Here is a 25812-nt window from a genome sequence, read left to right on the forward strand (position 1 = left end):
ATATGCTTACGTAACGAGATGGTGGGATGTGGTGGGACACGTGACACAGCCTGCCAGAATCTGAGGGGTTTGCATTTGCTAGTGATTAGATCGCTGCAGATAAGTCATAGTTCATCAACGAGGAACCCAGTCTATGGTAGAAACTTGTATGGCCCCTATTGGGAATTGAGTGCGAAGATGATCATAAAATCATCTCTGGTCAATACTACAGTGTATGCAAATCATGCTTCACGTGATTGAGATCACTTGTCACTCTTCGGATGCATATTGTTGCTTCTACTTTGTTGCTTCTACTCTGTGTAGCTGCAAATTACTGTGTGTGTATCGAAAAGTGGGCTAAGTAATAGGACGAAGCCGCAATGCTTCAGCCGACTATTACGAGATTTCTTCATGACACACAATAACGGCAACATACTACACAAGATAAGATTAAGACGCGTAAGGGGAGGGCTCATTGTGTAGTGTGGGTGAAAACATATTGAACGGAGAACAAGGGCAGTAGTAGCCGTGCAAAGGGTTGGAAAATTGTACTTTGTACACAAGTAGCTGCTGCATCGGGTGGGTGGGAAGCGCTAACAAGACCAGCTTAACAGAATGCGGTCCATGCTGAGACAGCAGATGGACTCCACAGGCTTATATTATTCAAGTTTGAAAAGATTAGCATGAGACTTGACTCTCACCACCATTGAGAAACAGTGTTGACTCAGGACCTGTGGGGCAGCGTTGTCGAGGGTGTAACTCCTGGTGACGATATGACTTGACTGACCCGGAGCGTCAAAAAAAAGTACAAAATCTGGCGTAAGCTACTGCCGAATCTCATCTGAAAGGGGTATAAGTGCCTGTGTCACAAGAGCTTGATAGCCATAGGCAAAAGGACGAAAAACTCTGCATAACATCATGTGTTGACGGGAGATGAACAAGGCCCCCCCACCGTTCGTCATGATGTTGCAGAATCACTAAGCAAGTGCCGCTGGACCCGAGTTCCAGGAGTTCTGGTCCTGGGCGATCCGAATGCGGAGACGGCGATCACCTAGGCGATGGGTACTATCTGGACCTACTATCTGTACGTTTATATGAGACTAAATTATAGTCCCGCAGCGGTCTGGACTATCGCCCTGATTATCTCGATCGTGTGGTTTCGAAAAGGGGGTTTTTGGTAGAATTGCTCGAGCCAGCCATCGGGGCGGTTCTGTAGAGGACATCTACCTAGAATGAGAAGAATAATCAATTAGTTAGGATCATTGTGGGCATGAGACAAAACAAAAACCCCAGCTAGCAAGCCACAAAACAGTCACCATCACCATATGAGAATAGCTCAAACTCTGTATGACATTGACGAGTTGGTCAAACTTTCGCTTCATCTGTTGGAACTGATCGAGGGACCCGAAATCGATGACATCAGTTATTTTTGAGCGGATTCTTTGGGTCGTGATGACGTCGCGGGTTCCGGGGAAACCAGAATCAAAAAAAGAATGGGTATATATGAAGCTTGCAGTGAGAGATGATCCCAATTCCCCTGCGAATCCCCTTAAATTTCTAATAGGTTGTTCCTCTGGTTCCTCTGGATTGAAGTTAATTGCAAGAGAAAATTTGCCAATCGCCTTGCGTTGCTCGTGATCAACCAAAATTACTGCCTGATTTTCACCTTGTAATACTGGAGCGTCTCAATCGGGTTTAGTGCTGGTCTAGTCTCGACGTCACGAACGAGACTCTAGAGTTGCAACCACAAGCAGTTCATTTCATTTCCAGCCCAACTCGCTCCACTCTTCCCCCAGCCTTCAAAGGGGAAAAAGCACCCAAAAGCCCACTTCTTCCCCCTCTGGCTTGAGTGAAGGAATTTCGCAAGTGTCATTGATCCATCTGCTCATCGACTCTCAAGCGTGGTTCCTTACCATCATCACCACTCACCACTCACCCACCTTTCCCACTTTGGACCATCTCGTGTCTCGATCTCGGACCCGTTGCATTGCCCACCCCTCTCGCCTTGATCCCTCTTCCGTCGCATCCCGTCGCGCCCTCCTGACACACGTCACTCCTGCGCAAAGAATCTCTTGAAAGATACCGCCTCGTCCGATTTGCAGCCAACCTCGGTGGCTTTCTTCTCTATTCTTTCGTTTCATCCCTTGTGTCTAGCCTTTCGCACTCGGACAATTCGCCATGCATCGCACCTATTCTATGCGCCAGTCGCGCCTGCCGACGGCCTCGCAGATTGAGAACCCTCCTCCGCCATTGTCTTCCACCAAGACAAACAGAATCTTTGGAAAGGGTGGTTTTGGTGAGTGATCCCCAAAACTGTTGGATCTTTATTCTGGATGGAGGTCAATGGCTCTGGTCACTCCCTATGCTAGGGGCACTAGGCAACCACTATCTGCTGAGAACAAGCCGAGCCTTGTATGGTGATTATACTGACAATGTCAATTCAGGCCATGCCTTGCGCAAGAACACGGCTGGCGCCTTCGGGCCCGACCTTGCCAGGAAGCTTTCCCAGTTGGTGAAGATGGAAAAGAACGTCATGCGCAGCATGGAGATGGTTTCTAGAGAGCGTATGGAAACTGCTGTATGTCTAGCAATTCAACTTCTTGGGACACACGAGGACTAATCATGGGTGCTGGCAGCAACAACTCTCCATCTGGGGTGAAAACTGCGACGAAGATGTCTCCGACGTCACTGACAAGCTGGGAGTCTTGCTCTACGAGATTGGTGAACTGGAAGACCTCTTCGTCGACCGCTATGACCAGTACCGTGTCACCATCAAGAGCATCCGCAACATTGAGGCTTCTGTTCAGCCCAGCCGCGACCGTATGTGTTTTCCGTCCTATTACCGATTGTTAGCACTAACATGCATACGCTTCTAGGCAAGCAGAAGATCACCGATGAGATTGCTAAGCTCAAGTACAAGGACCCCAACTCTCCCCGCATTGTCGTTCTGGAGCAAGAGCTTGTCCGTGCCGAGGCCGAATCCCTCGTGGCTGAAGCCCAGCTCTCCAACATCACCCGTGAGAAGCTCAAGGCAGCCTTCCAGTACCAGTTCGACGCACTCAGGGAGCATTGCGAAAAGGTGGCCCTCATCGCTGGTTACGGCAAGCACCTCTTGGACCTGGTCGATGACACGCCGGTTACTCCAGGCGAGACTCGCCATGCTTATGATGGATATGACGCCAGCAAGGCCATCATCCAGGACTGTGAGGAAGCCCTCGCCAACTGGGTCACCTCCAAGGCGTCGGTCAAGCCCGCTCTCTCGCAGCGCTCGCGCACCCTGTCTCAGCGTCACCGTGAGACCCTCAAGGGCCGTGAAGGCGTCGATCTTTCCGGCCAGGACCAGCCCATGGGCCGTGACTCTTGGGTGCCCGCGGATCAGCATGCGACCTACCAGCACGAGGTAGAGGATGGTGAGGAAGTGGCCAGCACTGTGGACGGAGAGTCGCGGGGTCGAGAAGAGGAGCGGGAGCCCGTCACGGTGTCTGTTTAAAATAAGATGAGAAAGTGGTGAAGATCAGCTTACCTTGGTGGATCATATACGATCATTAAGACCGCCAAAGTACTGATCAACCTCTCATCTTTGTCTCTATATTTGCGGTTTGAGATTCCCGCTCGATATGATCTTGTCGTTCTTCCTTGATGCCTTTTGTGTTTTCGTTTTTACCCCTAACGAGTTTTCCGTTACCTTACGATTAATTTATTCCCTAACGACGCATGTCCCGACACTAGTCATCGAGATTATTTCCCTATTGGTGAAGGAAATGAATTCCGACACAAGTGGTGGGAATATTTGCGATCCAAAGAGACATGGCCGGGTCAAAGGGGAACTTACTCTACTGTCGAACTGATTAATGTATTACTATACCACCTGCGAGGAGGATGGAGCAGAGAGAGAGGAGAAAGACAGAGTATTTATAGTTGGTGCATTCCTTGAGTTCGTCTTGTGCTCGTGGTTTGAATCTCTGTGTTTTTGGGATAGGAGTAGTAGGTACTTAATGAACTTGTTAATGAGCTGTGCAATGGCCTATACTTATTACATTCTATTAAACGAATGTCCTACGGAGAAGTGCAGTCACAGGTAAGCCTGTGTCTACTTTGAAGCACGTAATCCCAGGTCAACTCAAGCAGCAGCAGCAGCAGCAGCAGCAGTAGTAGTAGTACGTAGTAGTCATCAATCATATTCACAGCCTACAAACCAAGCACACCACACTACCCCCTCCCAAAAACGAGCAAAAAGCAACGAACCAAAAGAAATAAGAAGATACAAAAGACACCCCCACGTCCAATACATACAATTTGATTTAATTAAAAAAAAAACCAAAATCGTGACCATCTCTCCATATCACGTCATTCCTCAAATCGATTCTTTTCATTTACTAAAGTGACCTTAGTTACCTTCTTAGATCGATCGATCGGGTCTTACTGTATGTAGTACATAGTTTTCATAAGATACTAGTAAGTAGTATGAAAGGCACAATAATAAAATGGATCCTGATGTATTCTTGAACAGCAGTAGCAGTATGGATCTACTAAAGAGGAATACAATGAGTAAGAGAGGAAGACTGTTTACTTTGTAGATGTTGGAATCATCACGGAGTAAAGATCAGCCGGGCTTGGATAGCTGCTAGTTTGCTTCCTTAGGCAGTAAATTAGGGAGTGATGTCACGGGCGGAAGAAGTGGCGGTCGGGGCAGGCCGGTCGGGAGGGAGGGAGGGGGGGGCCACCAAGCGGCCGGATTCCCCGGATTGGTGGTATTGGGCGCAGCAACCATGTGACCCTTGTCTTTGTTGCCTTATAGAGATTACTTACTAGGACTACTACCTAACTAGGGACTGTGGCTGAATACCGTCAGTCAAAGACAGTCTATCTCGTCTACGGCTTCTCTGATAACTCGCTGGTCTGTAGAAATAAGCCGTGCAGTTCATTCTGGCACTTGGGCTCGGCTGAAACCCATTCGGCATATAGTAGATAGATGATAGTAGTATGAGTCTGGAACACCGTGTACAAGAGTCGAATCTTCAAGACCACTCAGTTGCACGTAGGCTGGTCAATGCGTTTAACAGCAACAACAACACCAACACCAACAGAAAACACAAGAGATGAACAAGCAACCCTTCCCAGTACTCCGATTGCGGGGGCACGTATGTATGTATGTATAAGGGGTTCAGAGGACTCTATCCCTGACCCACGGCCCGCTGAAAGCTCACAACAACAACCATAAGTGAAACCATGTCCATGGCCCTTGAGAAATAACCGAACCAGGCTGAAGACGACCCACAAACCCTCACCTTCGCGCACACAAACAGGAGATAGAAGAACATAGGAAACAAGTCATTACATCGTCATCTGACTCCATCCTAGGATGGATAACCAGCCTAAAAGAGGGAAACGAAAACAGATGCGACGGGCCACTCAGTTTGTGAGTAAGCCCATACAAAAATAGACCCATGGAGATCCACGCAGGTACTATGTAAATATCGAAATGATTGAGGACGATGAAGCAAGGCAAAAAGAAGCTCAAAAAAAAGAAAGGAATCAAGGATGCAACTTCTTTTTCTTTGACTTCAGTTGTCGGTCCCGACGCCCTTCTTTTTTGGCTGAATATGTTTTTGCCCGGGGCCAGTAGCGTTGGTACCTTGGGAGGCCAAGGCTGTGCTGTCAGTTGGGGGAGGAGCCATGCGAGTCGAGCTGGCTTCGTGCTTTTCGGTCAAGAGGTTCTTCAGCCAGCGGTTCTCCATTTCGAGCTGCGCTACACGCGCCTCGAGAGTTGCGTTCTTTTCGGTGGTTTCGCGCACGGTGCGTTCGAGGGCCTGTTCGCGCTGTTTCTTCTTCATGCGAAACCGGGCGCTGGCAGCCGTATTGCGGCGTCGCCGGTCTTCTTCGGCAGCACGGCGGACGCCCTCCTCCTGGCCAAGGGCGGAAGCAAGGTGATCGCCAGGAATCTGCGTGCTGTACTTGCTGTGATTGATGTGGCCGTTTGGAGGTGAGATGGAAGAGGAGACATCGGAGGGTGTCATAGCACCCGCACCGTGCCCCAGGTCATCGGGAGGACCATATGAGATAGGTGGATAGATGGGATGAGCTGAGTAGGACAGCATTTGGTCTGTATAGAGGAGTCAATACACTTGTCCCTTGGTAGTAGGTAGCGTGGGGTGGTAACACCCAAAGCCAAGAAGTGATATGGAGACAGCAAGAAGGGGGACAATGTTCAAGATCGGAAACAGAAGCAGGGGGAACATGGAGCACTTGAAGGGGGCCTTGGATGATCAAGAAGAGGTAAGCTCGGCATAAGGGTCCGTTAACGACAGGGTTCCCGACGTTGTCATTGGTGTGAACGATTGCGTGCTCAAATAGAGCGCTCATCCAGACATGGGGATGGCAACCCACCAGAACCTCAAGCTAAAGACACCAAAGACGAGCGAAAAGCATAGAAATAGAACCAAGGTGGGTAAGGTGTCCCGGAGCTGCAGAATTTTCGCAATGCAGCGAAAAATTAAACAGAATTCAGAGAACTCCCCCGAAAAAAGTAAAGGGGGAAAAGTGGTTACAGAGGGTATTCAACGTGGCCATTCTCAGGCAGCCAGAATTAAAGGACGCAGGGAGGATCATGTTCAAAACAATCTGGTCACAAGCAACAGGGACAAGGCATCTGCGGTTACATGCGCTTCCACAGCAACTTTCCAGCATAACAAAGCCATCCAATGCCGTAGGGCTAGCGAAATTAAAGCGAACCACAAAGCACGAAAATTGCGCAAACGATGCAACGATGAGAGTCATAGATCTTGGGAGACTTACCATGATACGGATATCCGCGCACATCGATCGGACTGCGTTCGTCCTCAATGCTATCATAAGAACTGACGGAGAGACCGCCCATCCCCTCAGTCTGATCATAATCCATGTTTAGATTCGAAAAGGCAGCCAGGCCGGTAGAATCTGCGTCAAAGGAATAGTGACGACTCTTGGCCAAGTTAGGATCGTGTCGAGAGAGAAGAAAGTTGAAGTTTTCGAGCCTATCGAAGCTCGAGGCTGTCTGACGAGCGAGGTGCTCATCTGACATATTGGCAGTGGAGGAGGTATTTAGAGGGATTCCGGCCCTTGCCCTCTAAATTAGGTTCGTTTTTTGGGTATTTTTCTTTTTCGTAACCGCCTGCCTCCCTAATTGCTTGGTGGCTGCGTCCCGGACAGGCAGGATCCAGAAGTGGTTTAGATGACAACAGAATGGTACAGAATTGACAAGCCAATGTCAAACCCCAGATCAGCGTGTTTAAGAAAATAAAAATAATAAAGGAGGGGAAGGGGTGTGTGTGTGAGTGAAAAGGTAAGGTTCGGAGATAATACAGGTTGGCAGGAATATTTCACAGGATGCAGATTGGGTGACTTGTAGCAAAGATATCTGTTCTGCATTCACTCCATCGCTCGCTATGGTATGGCCCGGGACGGCTAGCCACGTACGCAGAGAAGCACGAGCAGTAATGGGACAATGGGCCGGGAGAGATGAGTGGGAGGGAGGGTAGAAGGGGGCGACCGGGAAAGCTAGTCAGGTTGCGATGTGGATCGAGACCAAGCGTGGCCAGATTAAAGAGAGGGGTGGGATTTCAGGTAAGTAGAGTTAGGTGCAGAAGGAGGAAACGACCAGCAAGCAGGACCATGTATCACCAGGGCGAAAAGATGAGAAAAACGAGCGTCAGGCCGGGGAATAAGCATGAAGGACCACGCAGTTGTGGTGATCGTCTCATGCCCGGGCAAGGCTAGTGGATGATCTGATAGAATGGAGAAATGTCGTGATCGCACGCTGTGGTTGGCCAGTCACAGCCTCGGAATTGTCCAAATGATTTCACCGCTTTGGGAGGCGGGCAGTTGCGGAGGAGTCCGGAGAGCGGGAGAGGAGGAGATGGATAGATAGATATAGTTTCCAGGGGAAAGGAAGGAAAAGTTGGGGAGAGAGGGGTGGGAAAGATAAAACAAAAGAAGATTGGATCGGATAGATTTTTGGGGAAGAAGGGGGTTGCGTGGTCCAGGGTAAAAGAAAAAAAAATACCATTTACTACTTCCTGACTGTACTTACTCATTCCAGAATGTTAGGGAGAAGGTCCGGGTAGGGGAGAGGAGGGGGGGAGGAGCACGGCACTGGACACTACGCAGTAACGTACTAACTACTAACTACAACTACTTACTACTTACAGTACAATGCGGACGTCAACCTGTTCGATCATCATCCAGACACGACAAAGACAGGCGAACGCCGTCCGAGAGGAGCGAAAAGTCCACTCCCAGTCCCGCCCACTCCAACCACTGAAAAGGGGAAGTGCCACGGCACGGAGAACCAATTGGTAATCATGGGTAATTTTGATACCCACAGTTGATTGTGGCTTAACTATGATTCCAACATCTCTGTTACGAGAACGTGACAGAGAGCCAACGACCTTCAAATCTAACATTATCCGCCGCAGATTAGTGTGGCCCGTCTTGGGGTTAGCTTCCCACCAGGGGTTGGACCATGAGCCAATCCCCTTCCCTATGCACTGTCTCCTCCCAGATATTAATATTCTCTCCCAGTCCACCCATCGCTGAGCCAGACCTTGGATTCTCCACTGCTCTCACAAAAGCACCTTTGTCCGAGCCCTGGGATATTCTGTTTTGCCGTTTCACTATTGCTCGGAGCAAATCATAATCAGTTAAACGCGTTGCTGAATGACGCGGTCCTTCCGGCCGTTGCTTCCTCGATCGAACTTTCGAGGCATCTGGTCAACTAACCATAACTACCAACATACGGAGTACTAACATGCAAGCTTGGCGCTTCCGTCCGTCTCCTGAATCCATCTTCTTGCTCCTCGGTCTGTCTCTATTTCTACTGGAGGGACTGCTTTCCCCGCGCTCCACGGCGGAATATGACCTCACTCTGCTGGTGGCCATCTTTGTTTGGCTATGATCAGACCGATCGACCACACTGCTCCCCAGTCCAACTCCCTAAACGGGTTCCCTTCAGGTGGGAAGATCTTTCTCCCCTTACATAGTCCTGTCGAGTTCCGAGGATTTGGTTAGTTGCGTCCTCGACTGGCCTGCAGAGTATACTTAAGTACGGTCCTTACACCTGCACTGGTTTCGTTGCACAATTCCCGCAATGTGCATTATCGGGACCATGCGGTTGCTGTCAATTACAGTTCTTCTTTCGCGGGTCACCACAGACTACGCACTGTGTTGACCGGGTAGTCAAAATGGTCCCTGAGTGACGGGAGTTCTCCGGTAGGTGCGACTGACCTAGCACATCATTCCGTACCCACTGCATCCTGCTGTCATTCAGAAAGACCTTCCGATGGATGACACGGTCCACGGAGGAGTCTCGAATCTTACGGAGAGTGGATGTCCTCTTCTCGGGACCATCTCGGCGCCGCAATGGACCACAATAACTCCAATCATGCATTAACCTACGTAAAGAAGGCTTACCACGTCGACAACCTAATAGGTTTTTCCGCGGCCGACTGGATAGGCTACTATCCACTTCTCCAACCGCCTACTGCGCCGCTGGAAGTTGATTCTCCACTGCCAATTCGTGCCCCATGCCACCCATCTTCATGCTTGAATTCTTCCTGCCCACTTGCCAAGAAGAAGTTTTACTTGAACTCTCAGCTCATGTCTTACTCGCGCAGTAGCAATGCCCTTAGGGCTCGTATGTTCGGGCCATGTTACCTTTTCGGAATGTATACATACCCACTAGGAAGAGACCAAGCGTAAAATCCAATATGACCACGAGAGATCCCGCTCCATGCTGCGTGTTTTAAAGTTTCGTGAGCTGATTGGGACTTTTCAGCCCTCTGCTACTTGAGTGGCGTAGATTGCCACTTACTACAATTAAAGCCTAGAGTAGCCGTAACCTGCCTAGCACAGCGATGGTCACTAGTCATCGCCCCGGCTGGATTATGGTATACTGCGCCAGCTTGTATAGTAGAGTGGCGAACGTCGGAGATGTACAACGGCAGTAGTCCAATTGGGTATGGTTTACGAATGCCAATCGTTTGCAACTGTCTGTTGTTGTAGAGACAGTACGCAATAACTACACCGGCTGATGAACTAGCACGTGCTCCAATGTTTACCAAAGCGGAAGTTACGATCCATCTCTCCTTTGACCGTCAAGCTTTCTCTCTTTTTCTTTCTCGCGTATACTTGCTTATTTTTACCTCATCGAAGATTTCCGGATGGAGCAGGAAAATGTGATTCAATTCTATCAGACAAGAATCTATACGACCTTTACCGAGTCCAATTGCCATCATGTTGGCAGGAAAGACAAGGACGAGAACGAACACGGCTCACTGAATAGCGTGTGCGTCTTCTACCAAGCTCTGGTACATCTATCAAACAGAGGAGCACCTATCCATTGGATAATCCGTTTACGTCCCAATATGACATGTCACAACCTCCCGCTCCCGGGACCTTCAGCTGAGCAGAGTAGGCAACTTCAATGTTACTCCTTGAGGAGGCAGAGAGGTATAGCACTGCATCTTCCACGAAATGCGGGGGAGTTTGAGCTTTCCTTGACTGGGATAGTTCAATGAAAATTCGATGCAGGCTCTTATCTGATCGAATTCTGACCTAGTCTAAACCTTAGGCGCTGCAACAACTATGGGTTCGTAAGGCTACCAGCCCGCGTGATCACTTGCTTTAATCCTCTATCGTGCTAACAATGAGCTTCTGCTAGTGATCACCCTCCTCTCTAAAAGCATCCACGAAGCGCGGAAAATGGCCTGAGAAAGAGCGGTCGTCTGGAGAAAAACTCAAGGGAGAGGTTCGCATGCCTGCGCGTTGTAATGGCAATAGATGGCAAGCATTTATAGGGTTATTCGAATCATCTTCAGGCCACAAAGGAAGCCCACGTTGCTTCGAGTGCAACTACTGGGTAGAGATCATACTACCTCCATCGGAGTCGAAGGAGCGACGCTCATTGGTACACCCGGGTTTGCAGCGTTCGGTGGCATCGAGCACGCCCAATGAGATAGAAGGTATCCTACTGGATCGAGAAGTATTTCGTCCGAATGGCAGACGCGTGTGTAGCCACAGACCTGGGGCTATGAAAGGTATGGACGTTTGGTTCATTGAGAGCAAATAAGTGCGAGCAGGCATCGAGTCAGTAGCTGACAGGGATTCTAAATCGATTCAGTTATCAACTCATCACTGGCATTACCGATGACATCTAAGGAACCATGGATTCTAGCCGTAAAGAAACCTTTACTCTCTTTCTCTCCTATACGATACAACTACGTCATTATGTTTTTCAATATAAAGCAGCTAAAATTCTTGAACGGGTGCAGTCATTCTCAAAGAGAGCAAGCGTCAGGGTTCAAAGAGCAAATCTTCTGGAACGGACTAGAGATACAATCGAACGAACCATCGGCGCCAATGAGCCCGACGGAGACGGAAGCGACCGAGTGCCGACCGCCGAGCGCCTCAAAGGCTAGAGCGTCATTAATAATCTTGGCGATGACCCTCGGTTGGCTGTTCAAGAGGAAAAAGGAAAAATCTTGCCCAACGTTGGTCATCTGCTGGCAGTTGCTGTAATATCAGCCAAAGTGATCGGAGGGTCTATTCTACAAACACAGTATATGACACATCGTCCCTAATCTTGCTCTACATCGACCTCCCCCTATTCCATCGCTTGCTGGGCGGAATAAGCTACACGCCACTTCACCCGAAAAATCCAGCGCTAAGCGGGACCGGCTGTGCCATATTCGATCCATCGCGTGAAGCGCTGTCATAGGCGCGCCGTCAGCTTCCAACTAACGTTCGTTTTCCTGTGTATATCATTGCTTGTGCGATTGGAGCGCCTTGAATGTTTTTAGTTTGCTTTTCATTCTTGTCTCCGGGTTCTATGCTTTCATAACTGTCAGCCAATCAATACCGGACATAATTTCTAGTGCTTTTATCACAGACAAGACGACTGGCTGCTCTGTCTCCATCCGGTCCACTAAGCCCCTCTATGGGCCTTCCTTACTCATGGTCACAGTAAACAGTTGCTTTGTGCATACAAAGCCATGCAGAACTCAGAAGTAGCTGCGGGATTGTTGCCCTCATGGAGTGTGCAAGATAATCATCCCATCATCCAAAAGGGTGCAGGCACCCACAGCGGCCAAGATCTGAGGAGCCGGAGGCGCAACCCACTGGTGAGCGACATCCTCTTCCGCTCTTGGATGTACATCAGTTGAACTTAATGGTGGCAGGCATGCGAAGCGTGTTATAAGAAGAAGGTCAAGTGCGAGACCGAAGGTTCCGGCGCAACATGTATACAATGCCTGCGTCGTAATACAACTTGCAAATTTACCACGAGAAAAGAGAAGAGAGATGACTTGAAGAGGTAATTATCTACTGTCTAGATTCTCTATACATATCCGACCTGAAGGCATTTGCTAATAAACACCCGTAGGGCACACTACGTGAGGACTCTGGAAAACCGAGTGAAGAGGACAGAGTCTATTCTCAGAGCCGCTGGCCTTCTAAGCGATGACCTGATGAGTTTGGATGATGGGCTCAGCGACGATGATGATAGAAGGCCCGACTATGGAAGTGACTCGGAAGATGAATCGATCTCGCCTTATTTTAGCCCCCGCGAGGTCTCCAGCCGGCGTAGTTCGGGGGCATTGACCTCGGATGGCTCAAGGGACTATGATCATCTGCAGTACCGTGCGCCAACTGAGGAAGACGCAGGATCTACTGCATCTCATGCCACACCATCTCGTCAGTCAATCGGCCCTACCAACTCGTCCAAGCTTCCTGAGGACGGGAGCTCTTTTTCGAAAAAGTGCCCTCACACCCATGCCCCCGTATTCAAGTTGGATAGCAGAGAGGATTCGAGGTACTACGGTATGGCAACCGTCTATAATGCCACTTTCTGGCACCTATTGTGTTTCTAACGTATACTAGGCCGGTCATCCTCACTGTCTATTCTTTCGCGGGAGGCACTGGATTGGATCAAGCACAAGACGGGCGAAGACACGATACTAAACGTCGTATTTTCCGACTCCAATAGTGATAACGCCTGGGATGCCTGGCGACCGGAAGTTTTCCATGACCTGTTTGCCTCGCAGGTGTTCAAGCCTTTGCCCCCGAGAGCAGAGGTGTTCACTCTGTTGCGGGACTATTTTCGCACAGTAAACCGCCTATTCCCGCTCTATGATGAATCGTCTTTCATGCAGCTTGTTGAATGGCAATACACCCAACAAACGTGTGACGATGCTGCTCGATGGGCCAGTATCAATATCATCCTCTCGTTGGCCTACGAGTACCGCTTCTCTAACTGTCAAAAATCGGAGAAAGATCGAGAACGTGCATGGCTTTACTACAAGAACGCAATGTCAGTTTTTGCGGAGCTCTCTCTGCGACGGACTGACCTCCTAAGCGTGCAAGCCCTTTTAGGCATGGCTTTCTTTCTTCGTGGAAACTCGGGGACCCAGTCAGCATTACCAATAATCACGGCGGCCATGCGCATTTGCCAGCGGATGGGTCTACATCGCAATATACCAAGGCCTTACCTCACCCCAAAGGAACAGGAGCAAAGAAGGAGGGTATTTTGGATTGCATATATCCTCGATCAAAGGTAAGAAGTGCAAGCTTCAAACCTACAGTCCATCCTTTCTAAAGCTGACACAACCTGTGATTTTCATATAGCGCCTGTGTTCGATCAGGAAGCGCCCCAGCCCAGCACTTCGAAGACTTCGATGTTGATTTTCCTGTTGATCATATTCACGATCCGTTTGTGAAAGCTCGCGACGGCTCGTTCTTCCGCCATCTTTGCCAGCTTACGGTGATCAAAAGCCGCGTGTTCAGCAAGCTTTATGCAGCGAAAGCTTTGGAGAATAAGTCACCAGAGGAGATCTACAACAATATTCGGGAGTTACACGACGAGCTCGAGGAGTGGAGGCGTGTCAATGCGCTCGAGTTTCGAATGAAACAGAGAGGTGCTGGTCAGGACTTCCTGCTCGGCTTTGCCTCGGCAGGACTGCAGTTCGTCTATTATAATACCATGATTATGATACATCGACTGCCTCTGATGATTCAATTTGCCTCGGCGCACTGTATCGCGAGAGGCAACCACCCCCCAATGGACTATGACTTGATATCGAGCGAGGCGTCTGCTTCAGCTGCGATTTCCGTCCAAGCCGCCCGGGACACCGTGAGACTAGTGAACAATTTGCCATGGGGTGATATTGCATGGATATGGTAAGCAATAAACAAAATCTTTGTTTGCGCGGGGCTCTTTGACGACTGACAATACCCAGGTCTTTACTGTACTACATCTTTTTGGCGGTCATGAACATTTTTGTGAATATTCTACGAGATCCGCAGAACGAGAAAGTCAAAGACGACCTACAGTCCTTGAACATGGCGGCGACGTTCTTCGCAACCCTCATTCCTGGCGATGGGCCTGGTCACTACGCTCGCTTCATGACAAGGATGTGTGCCAATTTCGAGCGCATAGCCAGGGTTGTCGTTGAGCGAAATCAGAGAACCGTCAAACCTAGTGAAACGAAACATCACAGTTCATCCCGCAAATCCAGCACTACCGCAAAGGATCAGAAATCCGTGCGTGCGGTATCCCCTCAGTCATCACGCACATCCGCCTATTCTAAATCCGGATCAAGCCCTCCCGTGCCTTCCTCCGTCCGCCTAAGCATCGACATTCCGAATCTCGAAGGCCTTCCCCCAGTCAACTCTGCCGGCTACGTGGTCCCCGATGACCTGACCCCCAGTCCAGTACAGGGTCCGACATTCTCCTCTCACCCAGTTACAACCACAACCACGCAGCCTCTTTCTCAATCCACACCTGCACCTCCATCCGGTCCCCCTCGATCCTATGATAGCTCTTTACCAACAGGCCTCGAGAGCTCCTTCTTCCCCATCACAGTCAACAGTGACGGCTTCAACTTTTCCCAGCCCGAACTCTGGCAAATTCCCTTAACAGCAGACTGGGAAGTCACGCCACACGCCTTAGGCAGCTTGTTCGGGCCCGACTTCAACTATCTTTTCCCGGGGCAAACAGATTCGAGCAGTAATGAATTCCAACCGACGAGCCAGGTTGCCGGCCAACCCATGACAACTGCACCAGCGCCCATGGAATTCGCCTATGCCAATACCATGGCCGACGCGCAGAATCCCAGCCGGAACCGCAACCGCAGTCAGCATGGCGGGGTGCCTACAACTGCAGATCAGTCATTGCAGGAAAACGATATGTGGATGGCCGGCATGTATTCGAATCCATATAATCTCCCACCCTGACCGGACCAATATTTCAGCTTCATGTATGAATCTGAGAAATGGAATTGTACATACCGAGCATGAGTGACGATTAGATATTCAAATTATTACTATCATTTAACTAGTGGAATAGGCTGATATTGTAATAAAAACTTCTTGATATAGTTCATCTGTACTGCACTTTGTACCCTTGTGTAAACCAGTAAACCCATGGAAAGGAGCAAGATACACAGTATGAAAAAGAACACCATCCCCTTCCCTTTGTTGATCCCAGAGTAAGAAAATAGAAAGAAACAGCCTAACCACAACCAAACCAAACACCACCAGCCCCATCCATATACACAACCGGGAACTAAAAAATACTTACTAACGAAACAGAGAAACCCAATACCACCAAAACCAAACCAAACCAGACACCTCATCAGACAAAAAAAAAAAAAAAAAAAAAAAAAAAAAAAAAAATCACCTAACTAAAACACAACCCCGCTAAGTTTCCTAACCGCCATACTCCAAATCCCACCCCCAAGCTTCAACGCGGCCGCATCACCACCCTTCTTCTCAGCTCCACCACGCAGCCCCTTCGAAAGAATCTTCCGCATCTCAACCTCCGAAAGACCAGCTTCATTCCCGCTGCCGAATCCATACACCTTACTAGCGATCACATCGGTCTTGATATCCAAGGTACCGATATCACTCTTGTCACTACCACTCTCCTGGCCCTCATCACCATGGGTGTTATGTAAGATGCGGGTTGTGACAGCAAAGTCGACGTCAATGCGTCGGCGTTTGCCGTCGGGTGTGGTACCCGTGGAGAGGAGTGTGCATCTTGCGCGGAGGGAGGGAGAGGAGTCGTTCGCTTCGAGGAGCTTGAGTTTGGTGACGCCGCAGAATTCGAGCATGCGGGCTTCTTCTTCGAGTTTAAGGGTGAGGTCCCAGGCTTGGGAGATGAAATGGAGGAGGTGTTTTGGGGTGGGATTTTGTTGGGGAGTGGTGGTTGTGATGTGCGATTGGAGGGATTTGAGGACGAGGAGGGAGATGGGGGAGAGCTGGGCGGTGGGTGTTGTGGTGGAGCGCTTGGTATCGGATGTAGGGGCGTATTTTAGGTCGATTGGTGTGGGTGGGTTTGTGTTGTTGTCGGTGTTGGTGTGGAAGGAGGCAGGATGGAAGGTGAGTTGGAGTTGGTTGCGGTAGGACATGGTTATGGCTGGGCCGGCGGAGGATCCTTCTGGAGGGGAGGTCGCGGAGATGATGCTCCAGCCGGTTTGGCGCTCCAGGTTGCGGACGGATTCTTTCAGCTCGCTAATCTCTTTGGCGCTCCAGCCGCGGCATTCTTCTTTGATTCGTTCTGCTTCCTCGATCTGAGCGGTGTATTCTGCTTTGAGTGCTGTGCCGGACTCGATCGTGTCGGTTTTGGTTTTGAGTTCCTCTTGCATCTCCTGAAGTCGGCGCTTCTTCGCTTCGATTTCGGCTTCCACGCTGGAGAGCTTCTCTCTTGTACTGCGGAGTTCGTCCTGGTCGCAGTTCTCCATCTCATCTGCCAGTTGCTGGAGTGTCGTGGCTTCTTTTTCGAGGGCGGAGTGCTTTTCTTCGAGACCTGGTACGACTCCGGTCAAGAGGGCTTCATGCTTGGATAGGGTGTCGCCGTCGGCCTTCATCTCCTGCACGTGCCGGTCAAGTCCGTCTTTCAGGCCTTCGAGGAGCTTCATGCGCCACTCGTACCATGTGGCTTTGCTTTGGAGTCTGGCGTGCGTCTTGACGTTGCGGAACTGGTTGTCCATCAAGAGACGAATGTCGGGTGGTGCTGTCATGTATTCACGGAACAGCGGCGGGTTTTCCGCGTATGTCTCGGTTTCGATCGAGCGAATGATCTGTCTTCCTTCGGAGATATAGGACTTCAGTTCGCGACAAGACTGTAGTATTGTAAGTAAGAAAATAAAAGCAATAAGATGGAAGCGCGGAGGCTTACGTGTTGATAGAGCTCGAGCATGGGGACAGTGCAGAAGCCAGCTGCCACGCAGGCTTCAAAGTCAGAAGCACTTGACTTAGTCTCGCTCTCAGTGGAAAGTCGCATTGCTCGTTTGGTAGCACTGTCAGGGGCAGTGGTATGCCGCCGTTTTGTCGTCGTAAGCTCCATGAAGTGGATGTTGGTCATGTTCAGGAAGTCCTGCAACTGTATTGGTTCAAATTGCGGACCAGGCTCTTCAGCAACAGCGTCCTGTTCTTCCGTTGGTTCGGCACTAGACGGTGACTTTGAGGACACTCGGCCGGGTTTCTCCGGACTGGTCGCCAGGGAGCTGCCTTTCGGCTCCTGGAGAGGAGTGGTGCTCATCTTCAATGGAGAGCCACTGAAGAGTTTGAGAGGCGAACGGGCTGCACGCCCAACCGTTTCATCCTTGGACGGAGGTGCAGGAAGCCTGATGTTCTTCACCGGACTCACGTTTTCACGCCCCCTCAAACGCTTTGGTGTGCTATCAACATCTTCATCATCCATATCCAGCTCGGCTGGCCGTTTGCCAAGGACGCCACGAGCGGCGCCAACATGCAAGCTCTTTCTCCCACGCAGCTTATTCTTCTTCGGGGTAAGACTTGAGATCATGTCTTTCAGATTAGCTGTGGGGTCCCGATCATTGAGGGGTGGGGGCGGAATGTGCCCATCTTCTCGGTTCTCTTCCTCTTCGCGCTCCCTCTCAACCTCCTCCTGAAGCTTCACGGGATCTTCAAAGCGCACTCCCTGTTTAGACGGTTCCTGGGGGATGAACTGCGGTGCCTCTTCACCGATCGATCGACGCTTGTCAAGCATAGCGGCCACCTTGGGCGACCCAAGGCCTTCTTTATCGATCCCGAGACCTGAAGATCGTCTTTTTCCATGAGGTTGTAAGACAAACAAAGGAGCGGACTCTCCGGATGCAGACTTCTCGAAAAGACTTTTACGCCTTGGAGATTTCTTCCCGCTTGCAGGTCCTGTAGGGTTCGGCTGCGGTGGGTTCTCGGGCGATGTACTCTGATCATCAGTGGATTTAGACGGAGTTTCGGCAGGTGAGAGTCCGCTGGCCTGCAGTGCCGGTTCCTTCGGGGATGGCTGCGATGTCTGAGAGGTCGGGGTGCTCAAAGCAGCATGGCTTAGGCTTTGTCGGGTCCGTCTGGATCTCACACTCGCCAGGCTAGGGCTTCCGTTCTCTGAAGCAACGGCAGCGACATGGAACGAGGCAGGTGATTTAGCTGGGGATTGACGAGCGGAACCCTGGAAGGGTGAGCTACCGAGGCGAGCAGCAGTCGCTTCGGCATTTGGCTCTACTTGGATTGGTTCTTCAACAGTCTCCTGTGGCCCTGCTTGAGGTGAGATTATCTTACCCACGGCAGCCGTGAAATCCATGCCCTGGGTTTGATCCTCATCTTGTGGTTCGATTTGCTCCTGAGCTGCGGGAAGTATGCCACCAATGGCCCCGGTCATTTCCATGTCCATTCCTTCATCCATGTTGTCATCTTCGTTCTCCCAGGCAGAGAAGCCTGGTGCCTTGGAACTTGGCGAGAAGGATTCTGCTAGGCCATCGTCGTTCTCATTGGCGACATTAGCCGTAAATGGTTTGTTCAGGACGCCACCAACGACCGACGTGAATTCCATGGTCATCTCCTCATCTTCGTCTGCGTTGCTGTAGGCTCCTGTGGACTTGGCTGGCGAGATAGGTTGCGCTATACCTCCAACGACATTGGTCAATTCCATGGTTTGTTCATCGTACACGGTCTCTGCGCCAAGTGACATACGACTTCTCATGCTCTGACGACGGCTCTGCTGACCTGGAAGAATACGTCCAATGGCATTCGTCACTTCCATACTGAGGTCCTCATCCCCATTATCGCTTGCCGCATCTGCCTCAGCTGGTTGGTCGGCCACGAACCCTGAGGGTTGCATATTCTCCTGGTCATGTCGAGCGCTAATGTCTTCCCAATCAAAACTTTGGCGTTCACCTTTCTTGATCCAGGGTTGGAAAGCGCCTGTGATCTCCTGATCGGCAATCTCCATCGACATGTCACCGTCATCATCGTCCTCAATGCCACGAGTGCCTGCTTCTCGAGCCGCTTGCCGTAGAGCCTCATTCAGCCGAGCACTGGAGCTGGTGCTAGCCTCAGACCCATCTGACCGTGTCGTGACTGCAGAACGAGCGGTCATATCGTCCATACTCATCGCGGTACTTTCCCCGTCAGAGCCGGAAACGGACGAATTGTCATCATCGTCGATGTCTTCCTGAGAACCTTGTAAACCGGTATATTCACTGCCGTCCGCCGAGCTCCCGCTGAATGGGCTTGAAGACATCTCCTGCGACGAAGTTGAGCGGTTCTGGAGCTGCTGTAGATCAGGGTACTGAACGGGGGAAAAGCCGATATCTGATTCTGCGTCCAGGTCGGGAGAAGGAGGATCATCCGGGGGATTCTTTTGCGCGGGGGTCTGATTTGCCAGGGACGATGCACGCCTGGTTGAGTTGGAGGTAGACGAAGAGGTCGAGTCATCAGGTATCTCCACAACATTCCACGTGTGCAATGTTGCTTCTGGGGCAAATGAAACACGGCGATTTGCTGTCGCGGTCTGTCAGCTTAATGTTAGAAGAGGAAAGCTGTATGACGAACCCATAGATTTCCGGCGCGCCTCTCTTCGCTCAAGAATCGTCTTGCGCTCGCGCTCCCGCTGTTCCTTCTCTTCTCGCTCTCTCACCGCGGCCATTTCATCCCGGATTGAAGCGGCGGTGAAGCTATCGAAAGGATTGGACGGGTCGTCACCCGCAGAGCCTGACGGTTGTGCCGGAGTATCGAAGTCTATTAACATGCCCTCTTTGCCCTGGTCCGGGGCTTCACCTGTGCCGTCATTGTGAGGTGGACCGCGAGCAGGAGTCCGTCTGCGTGTCTCCTCAAACGTAGGAATGTTGCGAACCGGGGAAACGGGAACTGTAGGTTTCAGGATAGACTTGAGGGGGAAGGCTGCAGTAGACTTGAGCGCGACAGGATTGACATTAGTATAAGCGACAGATAAGGGCATCGGGGGGCAGAGTGCGGAGCTACCTTGCGTCGATTGCCATTTGAATCTTGGAGCGCATCTAGACCACCAGGTCCCAGACTCTTACTGCGCGACTTCTTATCCTTTGCCGAGAGCTTTGAACGCTCACCAATAGGTTGAGAAGAGCTGATATTTGTGGTGGCATTCTCCTTGTCCAAGGTAGAGGTCAACTGCGATCGGGGGACATGGGCGATAGAGCGACGAGATCGCGGGCGGGAAGACCCCGCGGAGTCACTTCGGGACGCCATGGGGAGTCTATAGTGAGGGGGACATGAAAGATGAAGAAGAGATTAATGAGGTAGATTGAAAAGCGTCACCCGCGATATCCAACTGACTAGTTAGGGGGATCAGTCCGGGGAATGACAACAATCAACGAGTCTACTCCCCTAAAGTTTCACCATAAACACTTAGATGGATTGGGCCTCGAGCTTCCCGCGCGTCACCCGGTCGGCGCTCATGTGACCGGGGGATGTAAACAAACCAAAACGGATAGCCCTAGCCGAGTCCCAAAACAGACTAGCGCCCCCATCGCACACTCACAGGCCGAATATCCGCCATCGTCGAATAAATCTTCTCCAACATCGACGTCGACCACCGCAGGCCCCGACACCCACCCTCCGCGACGAATTATACCACCCAGCTCGACTTCGCTTCCTCGTCGGACTGAATTCTCGCAACAATGGCGACCGAGTTGACCGTCCAGTCGGAACGTGCGTTCCAGAAGCAGCCTCACATCTTCGTCAACCCCAAGGCTCAGGCGAAGAGCAAGAAGGTTGGCACCGGCCGCCGTTGGTACAAGGATGTCGGTCTTGGTTTCCGTACCCCCAAGACCGCCATTGAGGGCTCCTACATCGGTATGCACGACCTATGTTGAAATTTTACTTTGCGGCGTTATCGACTTCCGATCATGCGGGACCGGGACTGGGAATCTTTCGGAGGCTATGGGGAGATGAGAATATGCCGCATGGGAAAGGGAGAATCACCTGGAGAGCGCCAGCATGAGTCTACGATAAAATGCAACTACACCATGCAAAGGATCTGGATGAAATGCGACAAGAGAAGGAATCAGAGATCAGACCTGGAAAGAGCGCTTGGCGACAGATTTGCGGACCTCGGTTTATTCTCATCTCTCAAAGGCTCCGGAGAAGTCCAGTCATGTTGTTCAAATCCCAGGTGGGACAAAATAACTGATATCGAACAGACAAGAAGTGCCCCTTCACCGGTCTGGTTTCCATCCGTGGCCGTATCCTGACCGGCCGTGTCGTCTCCACCAAGATGCACCGTACCATCGTCATCCGCCGTGAATACCTCCACTACGTCCCCAAGTACAACCGTTACGAGAAGAGACACAAGAACCTTGCCGCTCACGTCTCTCCCGCTTTCCGTGTTGAGGAAGGTGACTGGGTCACCGTCGGCCAGTGCCGTCCCCTCTCCAAGACTGTATGTCAAACCTTTCCTCGGAATATCTTCTACGATCGCTGGTGGCAAATGCGTTTCTTTCCTATACGCCTGGAAAGAATACGGATGATACCTAGTGCTACTGAAGATATTCCACATGTGACTCGCACAATCGTTTGCAATGGATGCGCTAACATACTATTCAGGTCCGCTTCAACGTCCTCCGTGTCCTTCCCCGTACCGGTAAGGCCGTCAAGGCTTTCTCCAAGTTCTAAGCGTCTCGATGAGGAAGGGTGTGTTTTCGCGAGGACGAACCTAGGGCAGCGGCGTGACTGGATATAAACGGAATAGTTTCTCGGGTTGGGATTGTTTCACGATTTCATGTCCCAGGTACCCTTGTGGAAGGAATATCCAATGAAAAAATTACTTTGATTCTCCCACATAGACTTTTTATATCTGTACGAGATCTCAGAGCACTGAGGGAGAGTTCAGTATGCTAGTGTGAAATCTAGCCTTTCTAATCGAGTCACTGCCGCTTCCAGTTTGGGTCTTTTGTAATCTTTCTTATCGCTTGCACTGCGGGCACTTAGCGCCAATAGTCAAGAATATTCGTAGATTCACTGATCCATTCTAATCAGCTAATTATAGCGACTACTAGATACATTTTAGTAGCCTTTCAAACATCTCCAACTCATTAATCAAACACTATGGAGTACATCTCTCCCCTTGGTACTAGCGTGCGCCTTTCCTTCGACCACACCTGCCGACCCTTATCTTACAATCTCCTTCAACAAGCAAGAGTACTGAACCGATAATAACATCGACGACGAGTCCGCAATTCAGGGTACCTCATATCTGGGGCAGAAAGAAGAACGAGACTACTGGAGAAGCCAGCGTCGTCGACGTTCTCGATCTCTCACAAACCGAATGTGGGGCAGGACATCCTCTGACAACTCACGGGACATGCTCAGAATTGAATAAATAGTCTCAATATCATGCATAATGTCGCTTTCGCCTTCCACGGATATACCCCTCATTTCCTGAGTATCATCGCTGGATGGCGGCTGCATATAAGATTGACAGTCGTCCTCTTCCATTTTCTGCGCGAGTCTCGCTTGTTCTTGGACCCATCCGCCAGTTTTGGGGTCGAAGATCTCGATGGTAGGGATGCGGGTCTGAGATATGTGCAAGTTCAAGGATGACAGTACTTGAGTGTCTTCTTCAGGCCAATCCGTAATCAGCTCAGCTGATCGGTTAGAATCTTGCTCAGAAAATAGGTTAATTTGTCGTCCAGTGACTTCTTCTTCTCCATCTTCGTCTGTTATCAGTTCATCATCTGTATCCCTCATGAAGAACCCGTCAGGAGTGGAAAGGGGTTTTCGTTCTGAGGTATGTGCGGCTAACTCGCGCCCCATGCAGGGTGAGCTGGCACCGATATCCTCAGATTCGCTATCACTCATATTCTCGTCTTCTGCAATAGATCCACACTCGGTGATTGAGTCGTCATCCGATACATCATGAACAATGAATTCTGGACGGCCGACTTCGCTGACACTGGTAGATGGTATAGAGCGATCGTAGCCAGCACATACTCCCTCATGAAAGGACTCCCAAGTTCCTTGCCTCTTCAGTCTCCAGGAGTGGAATAAGCCCTCGCTCACCTCCCTGCTGAACTCGAATGGGAGATTGATAGAGTTAAGAAATTTTCCTATTGCATATCCCGAAGTGTGGTCAAGTTTGCCGGCATCTCTAGCTAGCTCGCCATGCAACTGCTTTCTGTTGTATTTATGAGATGCAAGTTTATCAAGCTGTAGGAAATGCCCAATCTGAGCATGCTCATCTGCGAGCTGTTGTATCGTGCTTATTTTAACAGCACATATTATAGCAGCAGGTGGTATCTTTCCCCATACCAAGAACTCGCCTCTACCGTCGTAGCCTCGGATACGCGGATTTTGTTCCCTGAATAGCTTAATCGCGGGATATACGTCGGTATCAAGCTTATGTGTGTCAATGATGGATATAATAGCGCCTTCTTTGTTCCAGAGTGCTCTGTGAACAGGCGATAACATTGAGCGAAACGTAGATATGAACGGTGATGGCGTTTTGTCGATGTGAACATGTCTAGAGAAGTAGTTGATAAATTTTTCTTGAGATATATCCCCAGGTGTGAAGAATTGGCGTCCATCTGCGAAAAGTCCGGCCAGGAATAGCATTTTTGAATTGACGCCTTGACTGTCGATATTAGACCATCTGTATATGACAGGGGGCACTTCATCAGTCCAACGTGAACGAGATCCCACCGTATTCGGTTCTTTACGTGCTTTCTGCTGAATGTGGTATTAGTTTATATGTTACTCGGTTATCACTTGGGTCTCACATTCAAAATCTGCTCTTGTACACACCAAAAGCATACTTTGTCACCGCCAGTGCATAGGCTAATATCGATCTGAGTTATATCCACGATTTCTGGTACTGGGGCTTGTTCCTGCACTTCAGTAATACCAACATCTCTTCTCTCAGGGCGCTGTGTCATAGACGTGTGCTGAGGAGTTATCTCTGGCATCTCGACTTGTGGTGCCAGGCTCTGCTGATGGCTGCAAGTTTCCTCATTGTCGTCGACATAATTCGGGACTATATGTAGACCTAATAACCTCGCAGTCCTTCTAATCCGTCTCAAGGTTGGAATCCAGCGCCAATGTCCCTCGGATGTATGCTGCTGAACTTCTTTCCACTCCGGGTACGAATATCTCACCATTTCACCCCACTGCGTGCGTAGAGTACTTGATGGGATGCCCTCGGTAAATCCGCATTCTGTCACCTCCGATTCAAACACTCGATTGAATATGTCTCTGAAGGCGCTTGTGTTTCTTTGAAAGAACTCATATAGACAGCAGAGGAGCAGTCTCTGTTCCCGTGTCCATTTGTTTTGGAGTCGTGGAGTCCTATAGTCAAGACCAATCTCGGGATCCATCACGACAATCGAGTGTTTCATAAGAGAGTAGTGAAACGAAATAGTATGAGATAGTTTCTAGATTAGGCTTCAGCAAGAGAATGGTGGGCGACACAAGTGGAGTGAGCGAGCGATATTGCTAGTTTCTATTGAGCAGGAATTTGTGGGTGAAGAATAAGCGAGGAAGCCATGATAGCTTGATCATAAATTTCAATCATAGCTACAAGCCTGTATTGTGAAAGTACTTCTGTGGCAGATGCAAACAGATTCAAAAAGAGGCGTTTGCCCACTTTTCAGACAGTATAAGTGGGCTAGCTCTTATTGATATCAATTTGGGTGTGGCCACTGGAACCAGTATCTGTACGGCAAGAACCTCACTCAGTATAAATAAGTCTAGGTCTTTTTATAGTATCGTTGTCAAAAGTTCAAAGTTGGCGGATTTGGTATCTGAAATTCTTTTGGAGATTGACCGTGTGGTTTCTATTGCTGGCAGTTACTGGCCACAAAGATATATATTATTGATCACGTGAAGACGAATCGCAGAGCTACAATTGTAATACTTGGCGGAAGGTTCAGCTTCTGGATCATGTCGACTTAAAAGTGAGGAAATCGAATAAGAGTATTACTATGAAGTGACACTTTATTTTTCCCTCATCTTTCTTTTGTACCACTGTGGTAGAGATCATCCTCAACAGCGTGGTACCTATAGTTCGTCGGATAACATCATCGCGCCGACCCAAACAGCACTAGGCGGTTCCTAGCCTAGTTGGGTGCAACCGGGCGCTCCACTGCGATGCCGCTTTGAAGTCCAACATCCCGAACTGCCTGAAGCTCTCTCTCTCTCCCCCCGACTTGTTCTCATAAATCTTCCCCTCCTGTTCCCTTGACCGCTTCAATCCTCGAACCCCCCCACCACCCTTCCTTTGGGGGATTATCAGGCAGATCATCCCTGTCATACCGAAAGTCCCGATCCCCCTCCCTAGGAGTCGGCACTTCACCCCCGTCCCACTTCCCTATTGACAGCTTGCGTAAGAATCACCAGTTCCGCGACATGGCAACTTGACGCATCATGATTATTTTGGAATTGGCGTGGGCAAAGCATTCAGAACACGACTATAGTTTTGGTACCTTCTCAACTTCGATCGATCTGGTTATCGTTCCACCCCGAAAACCCCCCTCCACCTCGAATCCAGCT

The 25812-nt window shown here is 50.1% G+C and overlaps 6 protein-coding genes across 6 annotated transcripts; 3 read left to right on the forward strand and 3 right to left on the reverse strand.

Annotated features, from left to right (window-relative positions):
• Positions 1 to 2157: 2157 nt before the first annotated feature.
• On the forward strand, positions 2158 to 3469 carry PIL1 (Eisosome component PIL1/LSP1 family protein; the record flags this gene model as incomplete). Its single annotated transcript, XM_041683878.1, has 4 exons — positions 2158 to 2275; positions 2424 to 2557; positions 2616 to 2799; positions 2856 to 3469. 4 exons carry the CDS (start codon positions 2158 to 2160, stop codon positions 3467 to 3469), a joined length of 1050 nt encoding a protein of 349 aa, XP_041538119.1.
• Positions 3470 to 5543: 2074 nt separating this feature from the next.
• Positions 5544 to 7039, reverse strand: AKAW2_11400A (bZIP transcription factor; the record flags this gene model as incomplete). Its single annotated transcript, XM_041683881.1, has 2 exons — positions 5544 to 6082; positions 6775 to 7039. The coding sequence occupies 2 exons, from the start codon at positions 7037 to 7039 to the stop codon at positions 5544 to 5546; spliced, it is 804 nt and encodes a 267-aa protein (XP_041538120.1).
• Positions 7040 to 12005: 4966 nt separating this feature from the next.
• AKAW2_11401S (transcription factor domain-containing protein) lies at positions 12006 to 15243 on the forward strand (the record flags this gene model as incomplete). The annotated part of the gene is made up of 6 exons (XM_041683882.1): positions 12006 to 12134; positions 12192 to 12325; positions 12395 to 12831; positions 12892 to 13564; positions 13636 to 14187; positions 14247 to 15243. The coding sequence occupies 6 exons, from the start codon at positions 12006 to 12008 to the stop codon at positions 15241 to 15243; spliced, it is 2922 nt and encodes a 973-aa protein (XP_041538121.1).
• A 449-nt stretch (positions 15244 to 15692) lies between these two features.
• On the reverse strand, positions 15693 to 20517 carry AKAW2_11402A (kinetochore-microtubule binding complex subunit SPC105; the record flags this gene model as incomplete). Its single annotated transcript, XM_041683883.1, has 4 exons — positions 15693 to 17132; positions 17189 to 19794; positions 19846 to 20203; positions 20275 to 20517. The coding sequence occupies 4 exons, from the start codon at positions 20515 to 20517 to the stop codon at positions 15693 to 15695; spliced, it is 4647 nt and encodes a 1548-aa protein (XP_041538122.1).
• Positions 20518 to 20948: 431 nt separating this feature from the next.
• Positions 20949 to 21942, forward strand: RPS11A (40S ribosomal protein uS17; the record flags this gene model as incomplete). The annotated part of the gene is made up of 3 exons (XM_041683884.1): positions 20949 to 21123; positions 21471 to 21709; positions 21874 to 21942. 3 exons carry the CDS (start codon positions 20949 to 20951, stop codon positions 21940 to 21942), a joined length of 483 nt encoding a protein of 160 aa, XP_041538123.1.
• A 603-nt stretch (positions 21943 to 22545) lies between these two features.
• Positions 22546 to 24659, reverse strand: AKAW2_11404A (uncharacterized protein; the record flags this gene model as incomplete). Its single annotated transcript, XM_041683885.1, has 2 exons — positions 22546 to 23991; positions 24045 to 24659. 2 exons carry the CDS (start codon positions 24657 to 24659, stop codon positions 22546 to 22548), a joined length of 2061 nt encoding a protein of 686 aa, XP_041538124.1.
• Between the last annotated feature and the right edge of the window lie 1153 nt (positions 24660 to 25812).

The sequence above is a fragment of the Aspergillus luchuensis genome, chromosome 1 (assembly GCF_016861625.1).
Source record: "Aspergillus luchuensis IFO 4308 DNA, chromosome 1, nearly complete sequence".
Lineage (NCBI taxonomy): Eukaryota > Fungi > Ascomycota > Eurotiomycetes > Eurotiales > Aspergillaceae > Aspergillus > Aspergillus luchuensis.